Genomic DNA, 20,802 nt, shown 5'->3' on the forward strand with positions numbered 1-20,802 from the left:
CCAGGAAGGAAGGGAGGCAGGAAAGAAAGGATTCTACTCTTTAACAACTATTTATTGGACACTTAGGCAGTTACTACTTTTAAGTGCTATTTTTGGTGTTCCATTGTATTACTTTTAGTAACTTCTATATGCCTTGATTTGGATCATAAAATCTGAATTACAAACAAGCTATGTGTTTGTAATGCCCTCAAAAACCCAGTTATGAAGTAAAAGTATCAGTGTTTTCATTAAACACACAATGTCCTGACCACAAAAAACAAATTTTAAAATACATTTTTATAATTAAAATATATTTAAAAATGTGTTTATGGGTCTTACCATGTGACACTTTATTGAAAACCTTGGAGATAGCCAGCTCTTATTCTCTATTGAGAGTTGTCTATACAGTGCCAACTCTTCCTTCCAATCTAAGAGATATAGCAGGGAAGGTAGAGAATGTTCCCACTGTTCCTGTCATGAAGCTTTAATCACATATTAAGGATAAAAGTAAAATAATAGAGCCAAAATCCCTCCTTAATTGCAACTGGAATTTAATGTAGTTTCTCTGAGAGGACTCTCATCCCCCGCCCCTGGGGTCTGAACAATTTCTTGCCCATGACTTTCTGAGATACAATGCTGTACACCTTTTTTACTAGCTAGTGTGTTCATAGTTTTATTTATATCCTATGTCAGCTTTAAAAAGTGTTTTTAGAAACTGTATTCTTTTTTTTTCACCAGGTACAGAACATTTCTGGTGTATGTGGTGTGTATAGGATGATATTACCTGAATATAAGACTACTTTGATTTATTTCCTAATTCTTTTTCACATTTGGTCATATGTGATCTATATACACTGTTCAGAAATCATTTTGATGCAAATTGTGATGATATATTTTTCTAAAATATTTCTTGATACAAAAGAAACTAATCTCAGATATGCAACCAAATTATTGACATTCCTTGAAATCATTTGAATTTTGATTTAAACTTCTATCCTACTGTTTACTCAACTTGTTTAAGTTTAAATTGCTTGTATGATAAAATGTAAATCACTGTACTTTCTGTTGGATTTTCTATGTGATAAGCCCTTTCAAGCTAAGACAAATTCACAAATTTAATACTATATCTTGTATCCTTCAATGCTCCAGATCAAGAATAATGTCCATGTGTGATATCTGTTTCTTGAAAGTAGCAAAAAGTTAAAAGCAGACTTCACCACCACCACCACCACCACCAAATCCATAAATGTTGGAAAAGCATGTTAGTATAGGCTGATAACATACACATTCATTTTCAATACTCTTCTGGATAATCTGGAGTCAATAAAGTAACTCCCTCCTCTGTAAAACTCGGTTAAAAGTTGTTGGAAAGAATCTCTTATTTCTTTCCCATACCACGTTTTCTGTGCTTTTTGATGCACACAGAGAAAGTCCCTTTCTTAGGCACAGGGATAGAGATAGAGGAGACTGGCACAGACTCAGAACCAAAAGATGCACAATACATCAGACAAAACTAAGGCTAGACAGACACACACAACAGGCAACAGACACATCAGTCACAACCAACTACAGACAGGTAGAAAAACAGGGAGAGAAACGAAGAATTCATTTTGGGGCTTATTGTTTGTCAAACCAATCTGAGAAAGAATTTATGTCTTTGGTCCTTAACGTGACATCTACACATTTTGATACCTCCTCTGTGGTTTCTTTAATCATTACTTGAAATAGCAAATTTTTGTTTTTTTATTTTCCCTCAATGGAAACTCTCATATGTCTTCTGTAGCTTCATGTGTATTGTCTCTAGCAGTTAAAAATCAATGAGAAACAAACTATTAATAGTCAGCAAATTTTAACCATAATATTCCGTTGCTGGATAGTGTTGTTGTTTCTAAGCAGATGTTTAACAGTAGGCTTATTGTTTCTATATTCATCTTGACAATGTAACAAATCATAACACTGAAATGATACAAATAATCTCCATTGATAACTATAAATGTAATTATCATTTGTACATGCCAAATTAAGAATATGAAAAACACATAATAAATTGAAATTGAAAATTTTAAAACTAATTTTAAATCTTCTTACTATGGCTTCTATTTTTTTTTCTGTAAAGAGTGGGGAATATGTACTCATTGTATGATTACATTTTCTTCATAATACTAGGAGAGCAGTGTCTACAAGCTTTTTGTTGTTGTTGTATTGGAACAGGAGGACTACATGGGTATTTCTCTATCTAATCAAGTTCCAGAGCTCATTAGAATAGGATAGTCACATCATCCAAGAGAAATCCGAGCTGGTTTCATATATTTTATCTGTCATTAAGTTGAAGAAGTAATTCATGTTTTCTAGCAGACATGAATGGAATCACTTAAAATGAAGTCAGATGATGCAGGAACACCTAGAAGCCGGGTTCTGGGTTTCAGTCTCTGCATTTATAGGTTACGAATGTGTCACTTAGAAACCTGTTTGTTCATGGAAATTACTTTAATGTTTTTCTTGTCCAAATACACATTTATTTTGTCAGCTAATTTTTTTAAATAAAACATAAGTCTAGTAAAAAGCATTTAAATAATTAAAACATTTCAAATATATAATAAAAATAAGTGAGAGTATAAAATTGAACTGCCTTGTCAGGGTCAGATAGAAGGGGAGAGAGACCTCCCATATTTGTGGACTTGGAGAGGGGCATAGGAAGAGATGAGGCAGGAAGAGTGGGATTGTGAGGGGATGGGGGAGGGGTTACAGCTGGGATACAAAGTGAATAACCTGTAATTAATATAAAAATAAAAATGTAATTGAAAAAATTGAACTGACTAATTTTTTATAACAATGCTGAGTAGCCAATTAAGAGTAAAAATATGAACTCAGAAACATACTCACCACTCATTATTGATGTGCTATGTATCAAATTAACTTATTTCTTGATGAAAAGCTAGTGCTTTACTTGCCCAATAAAATATTGAGTTCTCTATTCTTTGTATTTAACAGTAAATATAAGTTTGCATATATTGTCGTGTGTGTTATACGTGTTAGTATACATGGTGTCTGTGTCTGTGAATATGCATGCAGAGCCAAAATAAGGTACTCATTATGAACATTTATAGCATTCTGCTTTATTGTCTAGAGGCAAGAATCTTGAACTACTCACTGTTTGTCAAATACAACTGCAGTGAAATGAAACTCAGGGATCCACAACTCTCCTATTCACCATTACTAGAATAAAGCATGCATTCACGCTTAGACTCTGAGATGTGTTCTGGAAAATAAAATTCATATCCTCTTCTGCCATAGCAAGTACCCTTATTCATTGTTTTTTTTTTCCTAACAGTGTAAGAGCAATATTAAAATCTAACAAAAACCACTTTCAGTCTCTTCCACATTTTTCTGATGGAATTTATCATTTCCTTATTCCTAAAAGTGTAAACCATAGGGTTTAGCAATGGTGTCAGGACATTGACAAATATAAGTGTGTTTTTCTCAAAAGAGAATGCAGATGTATCCCGTGCATATATTAATATGCATGGAACAAGGAACAAAACTACAACAGTGATGTGGGCTCCACAGGTAGAGAGAGCTTTATGTCGTCCTTCAGAGCTGTGGTTTCTCAGAGAGAACAAGATGACACCATAGGAGACAATTAGCAAGGAGAAGATTATGATGCAGATAGCCCCACTGTTAGCAAACACCAAGAGAACAAATTTATGAGTGTCAGTGCAGGCAAGTTTCAGCAATGGAAACAAGTTACACATGTAGTGATCAATGACATTGGGTCCACACAAAGGCAACTGCAATGTGAATATAATTTGTATGATAGAATGTAAGAAGCCTCCTGCCCAGGATATTGCCACCAGAATGCTACAGAGGCTCCGAGTAAGGATGGAAGAGTAGTGCAAAGGCTTGCAAATAGCCACATAGCGGTCATAGGCCATGGATGCTAAGAGAATCATTTCTGCTCCTGAGAAGAAATGGACTGAAAACAGTTGTGTTATGCAACAGCCAAAGGAGATGGTCTTCTTCTCATATAAGAAATCTACAATCATCTTGGGTGTGACAGTAGAAGAAACACATGCATCCAGGAAAGGCAGGAATGCCAAGAAGAAGTACATGGGGGAGCCCAGCAGTGCAGGGCTGTAGATGATGGTCAACACAATTATCATGTTGCCTCCAATAGTTGCAAGATAGACCAATAAAAATATAATGAACAGTAGTTTTTCAACTTTTGGGTTCTGAGAAAGCCCCAAGATTATGAACTCAGTAACAAAACTCTGGTTTTGCATGATTCTGAAGAAGACAATGAAAGTAAACTTTTTTCACATTAAACTTCATTAATGAAAAAAGGCTTCTTATATGTTTATAATATTTCCATCAGTGAAATACTGTTATTATGCAAATTGGATGCATTTTCATTGATTGAGTCTATTGCAATTTAAAATAAATAAAATATTTTTTAAATGAAGGATATAGTCATGTAACATGAATTGAGTAAAAATAAATTACTGAATACTTTGAAGAACCTTTGTATTACATTTTGATTATGAACACACCTACTTGTATGAGTAGAAAAAATAGTGTAGCATTGAATCATCAGCTCTTGTAAATCTTGATTTTCTTGAAATGAATATTAAAGGGCATTTTAAAACTATAACTTAGATGTGAATAAAAGACCAGGGTTGAGTAGCCTGCAGTGAGTTTTCAGAGCACTGCCTTATACAGCAACAGAACATGAGGCAACTTTTTCACATAATCAGGTTGACTTTTTCATAATTCTTGGAGATGAGAAGTTAAACTCTTTATGAAAATATTTACAGTAGCATATATGGTTTTCCAACAATGTCTTATCAAATAATACTTGCTTTACACATAGTAATTTCTTCCATGGAAATTAAGAGAATATTCCAGATCTTGAATAAATTTGTCTTCCTACTCACAGCTTCCAAGGTCATTTGTTTCCTCTCCTGATTACACAACTGAATTTCATTATAAATAATATTTTAGTGTGTAAATATTACCTGATTTATATATGCATACATATAAATATGCATATTTCTTGGCAAAAATCTGGGAGTAAAAATAATGCAGTTGTATCAAAAAGAAATATTATAATAATATGAATGACAACAATTTCAACAGAACAGAGACAATATTACTTGCAAAACCTATACAACTCACTATGATGGAGAAGTTGATTACCTACTTAAAGCTCTCACCTCTATATTTCAGCATCTTTTGTAAAGGAACATATTTTGTACAATGTAAACAGAGAAACACCAACCAAGCCACAAACCCTTTATCTACAATGATGTATTGCCATAGCATCCTAATGTTTCTTATAATTAAAATATATAGAACACAGTACAGTATAGTCATTGTTTATGACTATATTTTAGAGTAGTTAGAAGATATTCAGTATTATCTAAGTTGAACCCTGCAACATAAACAGGATAATAGTGAGATATAAGCTTTAAATGACATGAAAGCCTCCTCCCTAAGTATTAATTTTCATTAAACCAGTATTTGCTTGTCAAGCTGTAAGGTGGAGTGTCAATAAATAGTTGGAATAAAGGTTTTTGTTGTTGCTTAGTGTTTTTGGTTTTTGGTTTTTGGTTTTTTGAGACAGGGTTTCTTTGTGTATCCTTGGCTGTCCTGGACTCACTTTTTAGACCAGGCAGATCTTGAACTCACAATGATCTGCCTGCCTGATTCTCCCTTGAGTGCTGGGATTACAGGTGTGTGCAACCACATCTGGCTGTAATCAGTTTTGATGCTTATGAACCACAATGACCAATATGGTTAGATATTCCTAAAAGAATAATGAGGCAGTCCTATTTTGGCAAAAGCTAGGAGCTCTCTAGTTAAACTTAAAGATTATGTTCAACAAAGAAAAACTATGTCCATTAACTATCCAACTACCCAAGGTTAGTATGGTCATGGGTCTTAGAGGAAAATTTGTTATCTTTTTACTAGACCAGCCAAATTTCTAATTGAATCCTAAATCTTTACACCCACAGATTAAGTGTAAAACTCATCCCTCATCAAAGAAACTTTTCTTTGCAGCAAATGAAGACCAGTAAAGAAAACTGATCAAAATATGCATATAGACTAATCATGGGGAATCAAATCCCAACAAGATATTTCTACCACACAGTTTCAACAACTAAGGTTCAGGGTACAATTATGGAGAGGTACATAAAATAGTAAGAACTACAGTACAAGAAACTACATTGTAAGATTGTGTTTCTTAGAAATGACAGGGAAGCTACACCTATGTTATCTCAGCAATATGGCTGTCTAAAGGAGACATGAATAATGAGAACAGCTAATGTGAATGGGAAACTCCCATGGGCCCCACTCTACACAAAGAAAATCCAGCAAATAAGGACTGTTGAGGGAGCAAGAATTAATATTTCCCAGTGATGAGTTCCCAGTAAGGTGTCCAATAATAAGTGTTCAGCTCTGACATAATTTAAACACCTGCAACAACAGACAGACTGAGAAAGTCATTTTAAAAAATTTACATTTATATATTATCTAACAATAATAATTTTTAAAGGGCCATTAATTTGAGAGGTTGTGAAAAAGAAGATATGAAAACAAGAAAAGGAGGGGTTATAAAGATAACAGGCAAGGAGAAAGTTATTTAATTATATTTTAATTTGAAAAGTAAATAAAAATTTAAAAGAATAATAATCAAAATTTGATCTAAACATAAATAAAGTTTGTTAAGATGAGGCAAATGTTCTCATTTTTTCTACATTTCCCTGACAATTTAATGCATGGTAAAGTAGCGTGGCAGACTCTAGTGAATCTACGTGAGAAAGAATATGCAGCTTCTGTTTTGTTATCTGTATAATCTAGCATTAGATTAAATAAAGTGTTACATAGACCTGAAAAATCATTTACTTTCTATTGTGGGAAGATCTGGGATATGGTCATGATACATTTTACACATGTTTAAATTTCTCAAATGAATAGAAAATATATTATAAATGTGGGTAACAAAATTGCCTGATGTTTAATACCCATGTGCTAGTTACTGACCTACCACAGCTGAAAGAACTCTTTTTTTTTCCCCATAAAGGACACATAGACTTTATTCTAGTGATAGTGGAAAAGACATATGTAGCCAAGGATGGACACAGACTCACCATGACTTTGTATTCTTGATCTTCTTGACTACATTTCCAATTTCTGGGATTATAAATGTGTGTAGTCACAAACAACAGAATCCATAGAATTTATTAGCACATACGGTAAACTCTAGGTTAAAAAGAACATGAATATTCTTGTCAAAATTATTTAAAAAACATTCTATGCCAAAATGAAATATTGAATCAGTCAAAAAAAGTCTTTTTAAAAATAACACTTTAAAATGAATTACAATGACTTTAACATTATTTTACTACTGCAGTAAATGTGAAGCACATTAGATATTATAAAGCATGTCTTTATTTTTCAAACAACCCTCCTCCCCAAACTTTTATTCTAAATATTAAATGAGTGGAGAAACTTTTACCATAAAATGTGTTGCAGTGTGTAAAATATTGAAAAATGAGAAAAAATGTGAAACTATCATAAGAGCTATGATATATAATTAAGATTATTACAAATTACTATCACATAATACTATAAATAAAAACCCAAGTATATGACATAAAAAAGAGGCATTTAAAAACTTTATTGAGAAGAAGGATGTCAGAGGAACATTAATAATTTATTCACTAAAATTATAAATACATTCTATTTTCTAGATGGGAACTTAATATGGCAGGATTTATTAAGGGAAAATACGCTATTATTATAATTAAAATATTGGAAAACAAATGCTAAGATGACATTCACAAAATCTCAATTCTGAAAATAATGCCAGATTTTCAAATCATTCATCTAAATACCAAAAAATGGAAGTAATGAATTGATGTAACAGGACTTCCTAATGTGGAATGTTTTATTCTAATTATCCATTAGTGGCTATATATTGAAATTGACCCTTTCCCAATTTATTACTCTTTGGTTTTAAATGCATATTCTCAGTCAGGAACATATTCTCATTTTGTAGTTATTATCATAATTATAATAGACAATATCTATTATATTATCTAAAATGTATCATGATCTTTCCATAGCAGCCATTTACTTGAAAAGCATAGAGGGATAAATTACCTTGCTCAGGGAACACAAAACAGAAACTGTGAGCCCTTTCCTAAGCAGTGACCTAGGGAAGTGTGCCTCCCTAATCCACCATCTACATTACCCACTATTTACTTTCCATTCAGCTAAGCAGCTCAACTAAGCTCAGCCAATACACACTCATAACAGAAAGTCTTCGGTAACTGTGATGTGCATGTAACATTCAAAATAGTCAAAGGTTACTATTGCATATATATGCTTTTAAGTATATATATATTTAAAAGCATATATATATATGTACATATGTATATATATGCTTTTAAATTTCTTTAATATGGCTAGTAGATGATGATAATTTATTAAAATTGTACATGAAATTGTTCTCTATACTAAATCCCATAAATCCATCTTATTTTTTAACCAGCTCTTGGTTTCATTGATTCTTTGCATTGATTTATTTGTTTCTAAATGATTGATTTCAGCTCTGAATTTGATTATTTCCAGCCATATACTCCGTTTTGGTGTGTCTGCTTCTTCTTTTTCTAGGGTTTTTAGGTGAGCCATTAAGTTGCTTGATTGAGCTGTCTTGAATTTCTTCTTGAAGGCACTTAGTTCTATGAACTCTTAGCGCTGCTTTCATTGTGTCTCACAATTTTGGGTATGTTGTGCCTTCATTTCCATTCTAGGAAGACTTTAATTTCTTCCTTTATTTCTTCCCTGACCCAGCTGTCATTTAGTAACAAGTTGTTCAGTTTCCATGTGTGTGTAGGCTTTTTGCTTTTTCTGTTGTTGTTGAGGTCCAACTTTATTCCATGGTGATCAGATAGGACACAAGGGATTATTTCAGTCTTCTTGTATCTGTTGAGGCTCACTTTGTGACCAAACATATGGTCTATTTTGAGGAAGGTTCTATGAGGTGCTGAGAAGAAGATAAATTCTTTTGTGTTTGGGTGTAAGGTTCTGTAAATGTCTGTTAGGTTCATTTGATATATGACCTCTGTTAGAGACATTGTTTCTTTGTTTTGTATCCAAATATAACAGAATTCACTATTTGGATAAGACAAACATTTCTCTCCTCAGCAATTAAAAACAAGGAAATCATGAAATTTGGAGGCAACTGGATGGAACTAGAAAAGATCATCCTGAGTGAGGTAACCCAGAAGCAGAAAGACCAACATGGTATATATTCACTTATGAGTGGACATTAGATAGAAATAGGATAAACATACTAAACAAGCTAAACAACAAGGGACCCTATGGAAGATGTTTATTCAGAAGGGCAAATAGTATAGACATTTGAAGCTGGAGAACACAGGGAACAAGACAGGAGCCTACCACAGAGGGCATCTGGAAGATTCTACTGACCAGGGTATTGAAGCATATGCTGAGACTCATAGTCAAACTTTGGGCAGAGTGTAGGGAATATTATGGAAAAAAAGGGGATATAGAAAGATTTGGAGGGGACAGGAGCTCCACAAGGAGACCAACAGAGCAAACAAAAAGGGCCCAGGGGGCCATACAGAGACCAATACTGCAATCAAGGACCATGCATTGAGAGGACCTAGAACCCCTGCTCTGATGCCTAACCCATGGTTAGCTCAGTCTCCATGTGGGTTTCCTAGCAAGGGGAGCAGGGGCTGTCTCTGATATGAACTCAATGGCAGGATCTTTGATCACCACCCCCCGTGGGCACAGCCTTGCCAAGCAACAGAGGAAGATAGTGCAGCCAGTCCTCATGAGACCTGATAGCTTAGGGTCAGATAGAAGGGAAGGAGGACCTCCCTATCAGTGGACTAGGGGAGGGGCATAGGAAGAGAAAGGGAGGGAGAGTGGGACTGGAAGGAGATGAGGGAGGGGGGACTACTACAGCCAGGATACGAAGTGATTAAATTGTAATAAAAAATAAATAAATTTAAAATAATTTTTCTTTTCCTTCATTATCTTGACAAATGATACAGTACAATGACAGTATCAAAAAATCTATGTGAGATACAGTAACCTGAACCCTCTGTCCTGTGTTATTTAATCTAAAACTGGGCTAAATAAAATATTGCTTTGCAATTAAATAGATGTTTACTTACCACTGTTGGAGGAGCTAGAATATGATTACACTGCCTTGTACACATGTATGAAATTCCAAAATGAAAAAAAAATACTCTGTAAATTTGGTTTAACTAGCCAATTTGAATTGTTATAGCCATGTGCCATAAACCAACTGACCAAAGCTCAACAAAAGTGGACTTTATTTCAATAGTAGAAGGACTGATGTAACCCAGGATGCACACAAACTTACAATGTAGCCTGAGATGACTATGAATTTATGATCTTTCTACCTCTGCCACACAGTTCTGGGAGTATAAACTTGTGTAACTGCTTATTTTAAGAGAGAGAACAAGCCAGAATCCTCACACTATGGCAATCAGTTTCATCCACTTAGTTTCCGTAGGAGTTCAGACGAAGATCGCTAATGCATGCAGGAATCTAAATGTGCATGATTAAATAGACTTAAATTACATAGACTTTACTATGTTGAGTTGAATCAAACTTTCTTACACTATATTCCTTCTGCGTCACATGTACTAGTGTGTGTTTGTAGAACTAGAATATTTTATATTAGATTTCTATAGACATTTAAGGTACGAAGATGCTTCCATTTATCATGTTCTTATATCATTATTCTTTGTACAACCTCAAAGCATTCTGCCTTCCAATGCAAGCTTCATGAGCATATTTTCAGATAATCAAAGTGCTATCGGAGAGATAATAGAAAAATATATTTGATCAATTTCTAAAATTTTAATTTATTATGAAAATAAAAATTTTAAAATCTTTTAATGTCACTAACCCTGGAAAAAAAGAATGTTTAAAAATTTATTGAAAAAGACTTTTCTGTAGGGATAAATAGATGGAAGGATTTATGCTATAACAGCAGTTACTTGAGCCCCATGGGCTCTTGAACAATTATTATGAAGTGCTAGTCTCTGGTCTCCTCACACAACATTTTATCAAATTTAAAAAACACCAAATTTGGTAATAAAATTTCTAGTAAGATAAGTAATCTGAGTATCAGGATTTATAGAACTCCCTCAATAATAAATAGTTGTTAGATGAAAGACAAACATTTTTCTAAATGCAGTAGGATGTACACAATACACACATGTTAAATCACTTTGTCAAAAATTAAAAACTATTTCATAAAAGTAAATGATATCTTACTTTGCCTCACCATATATCCCTTCTGTGAAAAATCTGAAGATAGCTACCCATTTCATTCCGTGGTAATCAAGATTCTCTGCTTCTTTCCAGCTCTTCCTTCCACAGCTAAGAGAAAGCAAGAGATCAGCTCTGACAGTAAGGGTGGAGGATGTTAACAGTGCTTCCTGGTTGCAATGTTCATCATGGTTGCTGAGAAAAACATAATGAAGTATCCAACATTTCCCCCTCATTACTTATGGAATTTAAAGAGGGTTCCGTGAGACAGGATGACTCTTTGAGAGTGATTCTTAACTCTCCCTAGATTTGTAAAGTGTCTGGCCACATGAGATTCAAAGAAACAACTTTCCATATGTTCCAAAATGTACAGTGCTTTTATGGTCATCTTGCATTTTGTCAATTTAGAGGTTTTATTTTATAATAATTTTATATACCATGATTTTCAGAAAGAACAGACTATTTTATAATGGATATAATGTAGTGTTTCTTTTCAGAACTTAATTAAAATGCTTTCTGTCTAATGGATTTATCATTTAATATGTAAGAAAATTTGGAAAGATTGTTCACTAATAAAATGTTTTTTTATTTATAAATAAATGTTATACATATAATAAGAGGATATTTTCCCAGGTCAGAGGCAAATGAAGCCAGATTCTTAAACAATATACAGTTTCCTTAGTTTAGTTCCTGTTACAGTCCTTCTCTGTCTCATGAATCTCAGAATTGCTCATCTGTACTGGCTAGCTCTCATAGTGCTGGAAGGTGTGAAGTAAAGTCTGATGACAAAGGTAAGCACTGGCCTCACCAAACTGTGATCCATGAAAGAGTCAATAATTACAGACCTGAGCAAGATATATCCACTGTTGCAATGAGGGCATAAAAGCTACTCAAGTAACCAATGACTCTCTGGTTGTATTTAAGAGCCTATACCTCACAGTGTTAGCAAGAGAAAGAACCAGTGGTTTGATAGGCCATAGAGCCTATGGGATTATAATGTTAAGTGGGCACAATATTGAAATGACTCAAATGACTTATTGCTATACCCAAGATAACTGCATCTTAAAATTCTCTTTTTCTCCTCTTTCAGTTCTTAGAGATGCTTGTTGTTAGTGGATGACAATTTACACACATACCTACAAATGTTCAGTTTGTAAAGAATAAGATAACAGAGAGCAAGAGTGCTGAGCCCTAATGGTATGTCTACATCAAACCCATTCCCACAAAGATGAGAGACCACTGAAAAAAGTGTGTAGAAAGATTGAAAGAGCCAGAAGTGATGGATGAATATAGAAAAACTGTTGTTCAGATACAACATAACAGAAGTATATATGAAATTGCATCAGTTTTGACAGTTTAAAAAATATCAAGACATCTTTAGTTCTTTGTATATTCTGGCTATCAACACTCTGCAGATATAGGGTTGGTAAAGATTCTTTCCCAATCTGTAGGCAGTCGTTTTGTTCTGATGACTATGTCCTTTGCTTTACAGAAGCTTTTCAGTTTCATGAGGTCCCATTTATTGATTGTTGTTGCTCTTAGAACCTGTGCTGTTGGTGTTCTGTTCAGGAAGTTGTCTCCTGTGCCAATGAGTTCCAGGTTCTTCCCCACCTTTTCTTCTAACTGATTTAGTGTATCTGGTTTTATGTTGAGATCTTTGATCCACTTGGACTTTAGTTTTGTACAGGGTGGTAAGTACGGATCTATTTGTATTTTTCTGCATGTAGACATCCAGTTGGACCAGCACCATTTGTTGAAGATGCTGTCTTTTTTTCCATTGAATGGTTTTGGCTTCTTTGTCAAAAATCAAGTATCCATAAGTGTGTGGGTTTATTTCTGGGTCTTCTGTTCAGTTCCATTGATCCCCTATTCTGTCTCTTTGCCAATACCATGTGACTTTTATTACTATTGCTCTGTAGTACAGCTTGAGATCAGGGATGGAAATGCCCCCAGACGATCTGTTGTTGTACAGGATCATTTTGGAAATTCTAGGTTTTTTGTTTCTCCATATGAAGTTGATAATTTTTCTCTCAAGGTCTATAAAGATTTGTGTTGGGACTCATAACCAAACCTTTGACAGAGTGCAGGGAATCATAAGAAAGACGGAGGAGTTAATATGAATGACCTGGAGAGGACAGGAGCTGTACAAGGACCAAATATATCTGGGCAAAGGGGTCTTTTATGAGACTATTTCTTCAACCAAGGACCATGTATGGATATAACCTAGAACCCTGCTCTGATGTAGCCCATGGTAGCTCAGTATCCAAGTGGATACCCTAATAAGAGGAACAGGGACTGTTTCTGATATGAACTCAATGGTAGGCTCTTTGACTTCCCCACACCCCATGGGAGGAGCAGCCTTGCTAGGCCACAGAGAAAGACTTTGCAGCCAGTCCTGAAGATACCTGATAAAGCAGGATCAGATGAAAGGAGAGGTGGTCCTCCTCTATCAGTGGACTTGGAAAGGGGCAGGGAGGAGATGAGGGAGGGAGGGTGGGATTGTGATGGAAAGAGGGAGAGGGATACAGCAGGGATACAAAGTTAACAAACTGTAACTAATGTTAAAAAAATAATAAAAGAAAAAAAAGGAAAAATATCAAGACAAACAAAATCCCAACATGAAAGTAGTAGGAGGTGGGGATACCCTAGCTGAAGGGATATTGGTAGTTGGCAGCTGATGGGAGACAGCATGTCAATTTTCTTTAAGGTTGTGATCTGGTATAGGTCAACAGCTCTCAAGAACATATCCCATATTTGGGCAACACAAAATAGACTTGAAGTTGTTGGATTCCATTTTAGTGGAAAGCAAAGTTGTGTGGGTAGAGTGGTGTGAGTGGTTCTAAGAGGTGTTGAGGTGGCAACCATGATTAAATACATTACATGAAATTCTCAAAAACTTACAACTTCATTTGACTTACAAAAAGAACAATCATCATTTTGAGAATTCTCAAGAGGATGTTTGCTTGTTTGTTGTTGTTTTGTTCCTGGTAGTGGTGGTGGTGGTGGTGGTGGTGTGTGTATGTGTGTAAGTTCACTATAATTTGCTATGAAGCAATTCTCCCATATTAGCCTCCATTGTTCTGGGCTTACAGACATTAACAAAATTACCAGGCCTGAATCAAAAATTTAAAACTAGTGACTTTCAGTTTGAGGAATTTTTCTTTTTCCATATTGTGAGAAAGCTGAAATATAAGATCTGTGTAATATAAAAACAGAGTATTAAGCCTGGGATTTGAATAAAAATTTTTCAAATTGCTGTTTGTACACCATTGGAGAGTGAAAATACATATTACTTTAATCCATTGCATAGTGTTTAAACATTGAATTCTACCCATTTTAGAACTAGTTACACACATGAGATAATTTATGCTGGGCAACCTAACATAAATTAAATTTAAGAAGATGACCTTACATCTATGCTTATGAAGAGAACAATAGAGGAAACAAATAAAATGAGTAAAGAAATAGAGGAATATAAAGTCAAACAGATTATGGCCATCCATAAAGAAATACAGGAAGATGCAGCCAAAGTTTGTGGACTTTAGAGAGGAAATAATTAAATCACTGAAAGAAATAAAAGAAACGGATGTTCAAACAACTGAAGGAATTGAAGGAAAAACAGGAAAACACAGTCAGACAGGTGAAGGAAATCAATAAACGGTTCAAGATCTAAAGATAGAATTGGAAAAATTAAAGAAAAAACAAATAGAGGAAATCATGGAGAAGAAGAACATAGGGAAGAAAACAGGAACTATGTAGGTAAGCATAACCAATAGCCTACAAGAGATGGAAGAATCTCAGGAGTGGAAGATACAATGGAAGATATCAATGTATCCATCAAAGAAAATGTTAAATCTAAAAAATTCCCAACACAGGGAGGCGGGGCAAGATGGCGGCATCAGGAGGACTCTCATTCTGAGCAGCAGCAGCAGGATCAGCACAGTGACCAGCAATCAGAACTCGCGGCTATAAAACACAGTCATTGTGTTTCCCAGGTGAGAGGATACCCCATGGTGGGGGATTCAATCAACGTTTAACTCACCCGGCTAAACCGCTGAAGAGATCCCGGTTCCGCCAGACACTTGGCTGGCGGCCGCCAGTCCCAGCCCCAGCCCCAGCCCCAGCCCAGAGCCACAAGCCAGTGTCTCTGGTCAAGGTCCCAGACTGAACCGTGCGCACCACACTATCAGAGACTGGAATTTTCAGTCAAGAGATAACCCTATGGTACAGGAAACGATTGGGACCGACCTTAGGTCACCCAGACATCCCCTGGAAAAGACTCGGGTTCCACGGGCGCCCCAGGAGCCAGCCCGGAGCCAGAGCTGGGGACCCAGGTTCCGGCACAGAACCCTGCCTGCCTGCGTGCCTGATTCGCTGCCTGAGATGGAACTGTGGGCACCAGGGCAACAGCGAAAGAGTTTCACTGTCCTGTGCAAACACACAGGGAGGGAAATGGCTGGTCTGATCTCAGAGCACTCAGCTGACAACCCTACCATGAAAAGGTCTTGGGAAAATTACCCAGTTTAGGCAGATGCCCAGGCTCCCAAAGGCCGGAAAGGCAGACACAGGCAGTTTCTGCGCACCAGACAGCTGGCAGAGACTGAGCAGTGCGCACCAGGGCGAAAAAAGAGACTGGGAGTCCCTCTCTCCAGAGAATCCACAGGGAAGGAAGGAAACTATACTGACTTAAATCACCCAATCCTTCCCTGGAAAAAGTCTAGCAGACCAGCGGGGCCAAGCCGCCATCACTCAGCTGTGCTCCAGACACAGGCACAAGAGAATTTCAGGACAAGCTCCCTTATGAACACTGATGCAAAAATACTTAACAAAATACTTGCAAACCTAATCCAAGAACACATCAAAGATATTATCCACTATGACCAAGTAGGCTTCATCCCAGGTATGCAGGGGTGGTTCAATATATGGAAATCCATCAATGTGATCCACCATATTAACAAACTGAAAGAAAAAAACCACATGATAATCTCCCTAGATGCTGAAAAAGCATTTGACAAAATCCAACATCCATTCATGTTTAAAGTATTGGAGAGATCAGGGATACAAGGCACATATCTAAACATAGTAAAGGTGATATACAGCAAGCCTATAGCCAACATCAAACTGAACGGAGAGAAACTTAAAGCAATCCCACTAAAATCAGGGACAGGACAAGGCTGCCCACTCTCTCCATATCTCTTCAACATAGTGCTGGAAGCCCTTGCTATAGCAATAAGACAGTTGAAGGAGATCAAGGGGATACAGATTGGAAAAGAAGAAGTCAAATTATCACTATTTGCAGAAGATATGATAGTATATATGAGTGACCCCAAAAACTCTACCAGGGATCTCCTACAGCTGATAATCACCTTCAGCAAAGTGGCCAGATACAAAATTAACTCAAAAAAATCAGTATCTCTCCTGTATACAACAGACAAAAGAGCTGAGAAAGAAATTAGGGAAACAACACCCTTCACAATAGCCACAAATGACATAAGGTACCTTGGAGTAACCCTAACCAGGGAAGTCAAAGACTTGTATGAAAAAAATTTCAAATCTCTGAAGAAAGAACTAGAAGAAGATATGAGAAGATGGAAAGATCTCCCATGCTCATGGCCTGGCAGGAATAACATAGTAAAAATGGCCATCTTACCAAAAGCAATCTACAGATTCAATGCAATTCCCATCAAATTGCCAACACAAATCTTTACAGACCTGGAAAGAAAAATTCTCAACTTCGTATAGAATAACAAGAAACCCAGAATTGCTAAAACAATCCTCTACAATAAAATATCTTCTGGAGGTATCTCCATCCCTGATCTCAAGCTGTACTATAGAGCAACAGTTATAAAAACTGCATGGTACTGGCATAGAAACAGAATGGTGGATCAATGGAACCGAACAGAAGACCCAGAAATAAACCCACACACTTATAGTCACCTGATTTTTGACAAAGATGCCAAAACCATACAATGGAAAAAAAGATAGCATCTTCAACAAATGGTGCTGGTCTAACTGGATGTCTACATGTAGAAAAATGAAAATAGATCCATACTTATCACCCTGCACAAAACTGAAGTCCAAGTGGATCAAAGACCTCAACATAAAACCAGACACATTAAATCAGCTAGAAAATAAAGTGGGGAACACCCTAGAATTCATTGGTACATGAGAGAACTTCCTGAACAGAACACCAACAGCACAGGCTCTGAGAACAACAATCAATAAATGGGACCTCCTGAAACTGAAAAGCTTCTGTAAATTAAAGATACTGTCATCAAAATAAAGCAACTGCCTAGAGATTGGGAAAGAATCTTCACCAACCCTTTATCTGATAGAGGACTCATATCCAGTATATATAAAGAACTAAAGAAGCTGAAAAGCAGCAAACCAAGTAATCCACTTAAAAATGGGGAACAGAGCTAAACAGAGAACTCTCTGTAGAGGAATATCAAATGGCAGAGAAGCATTTAAAGAAACGCTCAACCTCATTAGCCATTAGGGAAATGCAAATCAAAACAACCCTGAGATTTCACCTTACACCCATCAGAATGGCCAAGATCAAAAACTCAAGTGACACCACATGCTGGAGAGGTTGTGGAGAAAGGGGAACCCTCCTCCACTGCTGGTGGGAATGTAAACTTGTACAACCACTCTGGAAATCAATCTGGCACTTTCTCAGACAACTAGGAATAGCACTTCCTCAAGATCCTGCCATACCACTCCTAGCCATATATCCAAAAGAGGCTGAAGTACAAAAAGGACATTTGCTCAACCATGTTTGTAGCAGCTTTATTTGTAATAGCCAGAAGCTGGAAACAGCCCAGATGCCCCTCAACTGAAGAATGGATGCAGAAATTGTGGTACATCTATGCAATGGAGTATTACTCAGCAATGAAAAATAAGGAAATCATGAAATTTGCAGGTAAATGGTGGGACCTGGAAAGGATCATCCTGAGTGAGTTGTCCCAGAAGCAAAAAGACACACACGGTATGTACTCACTCATATAAACATACAACATAGGATAAACCCACTAAAATCGGTACATCTAAACAAACTAAGCAAAAATAGAGGACCCTAACTAAAATGCTCAATCTCCATCCTGAAAGGCAAAGAGGATGGACATCAGAAGAAGAAGAAAACAGGAAACAACCTAGGAACCTGCAAAAGAGGGCCTCTGAAAGCCACAAGAAGAAAACAGGAAACAACCTAGGAACCTGCCACAGAGGGCCTCTGAAAGGCTCTGCCCTGCAGACTATCAAAGGAGATGCTGAGCCTGATGGCCAACTGTCTCGGGCAGAGTGAATCGAATTTTATGTAAGAAGTGGGAAATAGCAAGAGCTGGAGAGGACAGGAACTCCACAAGGAGAGCAACAGAACAAGAAAATTTGAACACAGGGAACTTCCCAGAGAATCATACTCCAACCAAGGACTATTCATGGAGATAACCTAGAACCCCTGCACAGATGTAGGCCATGGCAGTTTAGTGTCCAAGTGGGTTACATAGTGAAGGGAAGAGGGACTGCCTCTGACATAATCTGATTGGCCTGCTCTTTGATCACCTCCCCCTGAGGGGGGAGCAGCCTTACCAGGCCACAGAAGAAGACAATGCAGCCATTCCTGATGTGATCTGATAGACCAAGATCAGAAGGAAGGAGAGGAGAACCTCCCCTTCAGTGGACTTGGGGAGGAGCATGCATGCAGAAAGGGGAGGAAGGGTGGGATCAGGAGGGGAGGAGGGAGGGGCTTATGGGGGGATACAAAATGAATAAAGTGTAATTAATAATAATAATAAAGAAAAAAGAAGATGGAAGCAAAATATGTTCATGTAAATCTGCAATTAAAATCACACGACACTCTAAGTTAAGCATTAATAGGACTATTTGAACTATGATGCAGTTTTTTAGTGTACTAAATGAGCAAAAGATATGAATACTAAATACCCTTTATTTACACTGAATCTACAGCATTAGATAAGATAGAAGAGAACACACAAAAATAATAGAATTAGCTGGGTGTGGAGGCACACGTCTTTAATCCTAGCAATCAGGCAGCAGAGGCAGGTGAATCTTTGTGAATTTGGGGCCAGCCTGGTCTACAAAATACATTGCAGGACATCCAGAGCTACATAAAGAGCTACATAGTGAGACCCTGTCTAAAAAAAATGTAAGATATTATTGCAATGAATGCTGTAACTATTATAAAATTATTTCAAATTAAACATTAAATTAAAACCCCACAAAATCAGATTTACTTTAAAGTCCTGAAAAAGGTTGTGCAGCTTCTGATTCATCAGAACAGTAAATTCTGATGTCAACACTGCAACATCTCAGGTTAACATTTTTACACTATTATAATCTTTCTATAAAAGACCGCAATTCTGATTCAACCTCATCCAAAATCATGTACTCTTAGATTTAAATCCATATTTTCACATAAAGACTAACTTGTCCTGTCTCTATTTCTCCTGGAGTATTCCATGGCCTTACCCCTAATAGCTATGTAGTTGAATATTCAAGAACTTGTCCTCATCTTGACCAAGAATCCCTCACAGCAGGAATCATGGTCACTGTGGCATCTGCTTGAGGCTGATCTTAGGAAGTATGTGTCAATGTGCCCAACTGTCCATATGTACCACTATTTCCTTTTCATTAATCTTAGCAGCTAACTGATTGTAACACTATTCTATCTGAAGATAAAAGAATTGCTTTGTTATATAAATTGTGTATATCATTTAAAACCATCAGGATGAAGAGAGGTTTAACTGCTTTTAAATTTATTTCTTATGAGTATGTAAATATTATTACAATGAGAATCATAAATTAAAATCTTATTTGAAACTCTTCTTACATTAAATTGTATAAGTCTATCATATTTCATTTAAGATTATTAAGTACAAGTGAAATATTACTGTGTAGCTATGAAAAAATTTTCCATCACTCTCTAGGAAATGTATTCTCTTCAGATTACTGATCCCTCTTTTCTCTCTTTGTTGTTCTGTTGAGTCACCTTAACAGTTCAAATTTATTTATCTTACTATTTTTAAAATGCATGGAAATGAGCTTTTCTGTTTCCTCTTGTCTACTACTTAAAGGATTCTCAAAACTTCTCTTTTCATGTCTTTGTGATTCAGCTCATTTTAAGAAGAGATAAGCCAAGTCTGTTATAACTGAAGCGCTTCAATGCCTCAATTTAGTTTTTCACAGTTCAGAGACAGAAACTTAATTCTTAGGGAAATGTAGGTATAGATATAAATCATAACAATTCACTTTGTGAATTAAGTCACTTAGAAAGTAAAAGTTCTTCCTCTCTGTACAAGAGTTAGTATGGAACTAGGATTTTTATAACTATTAATATTGCATAGAGTTTGGCAGCATTTTAATCTACTCTGACCTTATATCATCATCCTTTGAACAACCTCAAAATTGTGTAAACATCAGAATAGTGTGTGTATAGAATATGTAAATGAAGATATATTAGACAAA

The 20,802-nt window shown here is 36.1% G+C and overlaps 1 protein-coding gene across 1 annotated transcript; it reads right to left on the reverse strand.

Moving 5' to 3' along the window:
* Window positions 1-3,323: 3,323 nt before the first annotated feature.
* LOC132652777 (olfactory receptor 4C15-like) lies at window positions 3,324-4,259 on the reverse strand. The gene has a single exon (XM_060378694.1). The coding sequence runs from the start codon at window positions 4,257-4,259 to the stop codon at window positions 3,324-3,326; it is 936 nt and encodes a 311-aa protein (XP_060234677.1).
* Window positions 4,260-20,802: the final 16,543 nt, after the last annotated feature.

Source organism: Meriones unguiculatus, chromosome 3, assembly GCF_030254825.1.
Source record: "Meriones unguiculatus strain TT.TT164.6M chromosome 3, Bangor_MerUng_6.1, whole genome shotgun sequence".
In the NCBI taxonomy this organism is placed as follows: domain Eukaryota; kingdom Metazoa; phylum Chordata; class Mammalia; order Rodentia; family Muridae; genus Meriones; species Meriones unguiculatus.

Bases quoted from the DNA above. Each gene is read 5' to 3' on its own strand.
- LOC132652777 (XM_060378694.1), bottom strand. From the start codon at position 4,259: ATGCAAAACCAGAGTTTTGTTACTGAGTTCATAATCTTGGGGCTTTCT.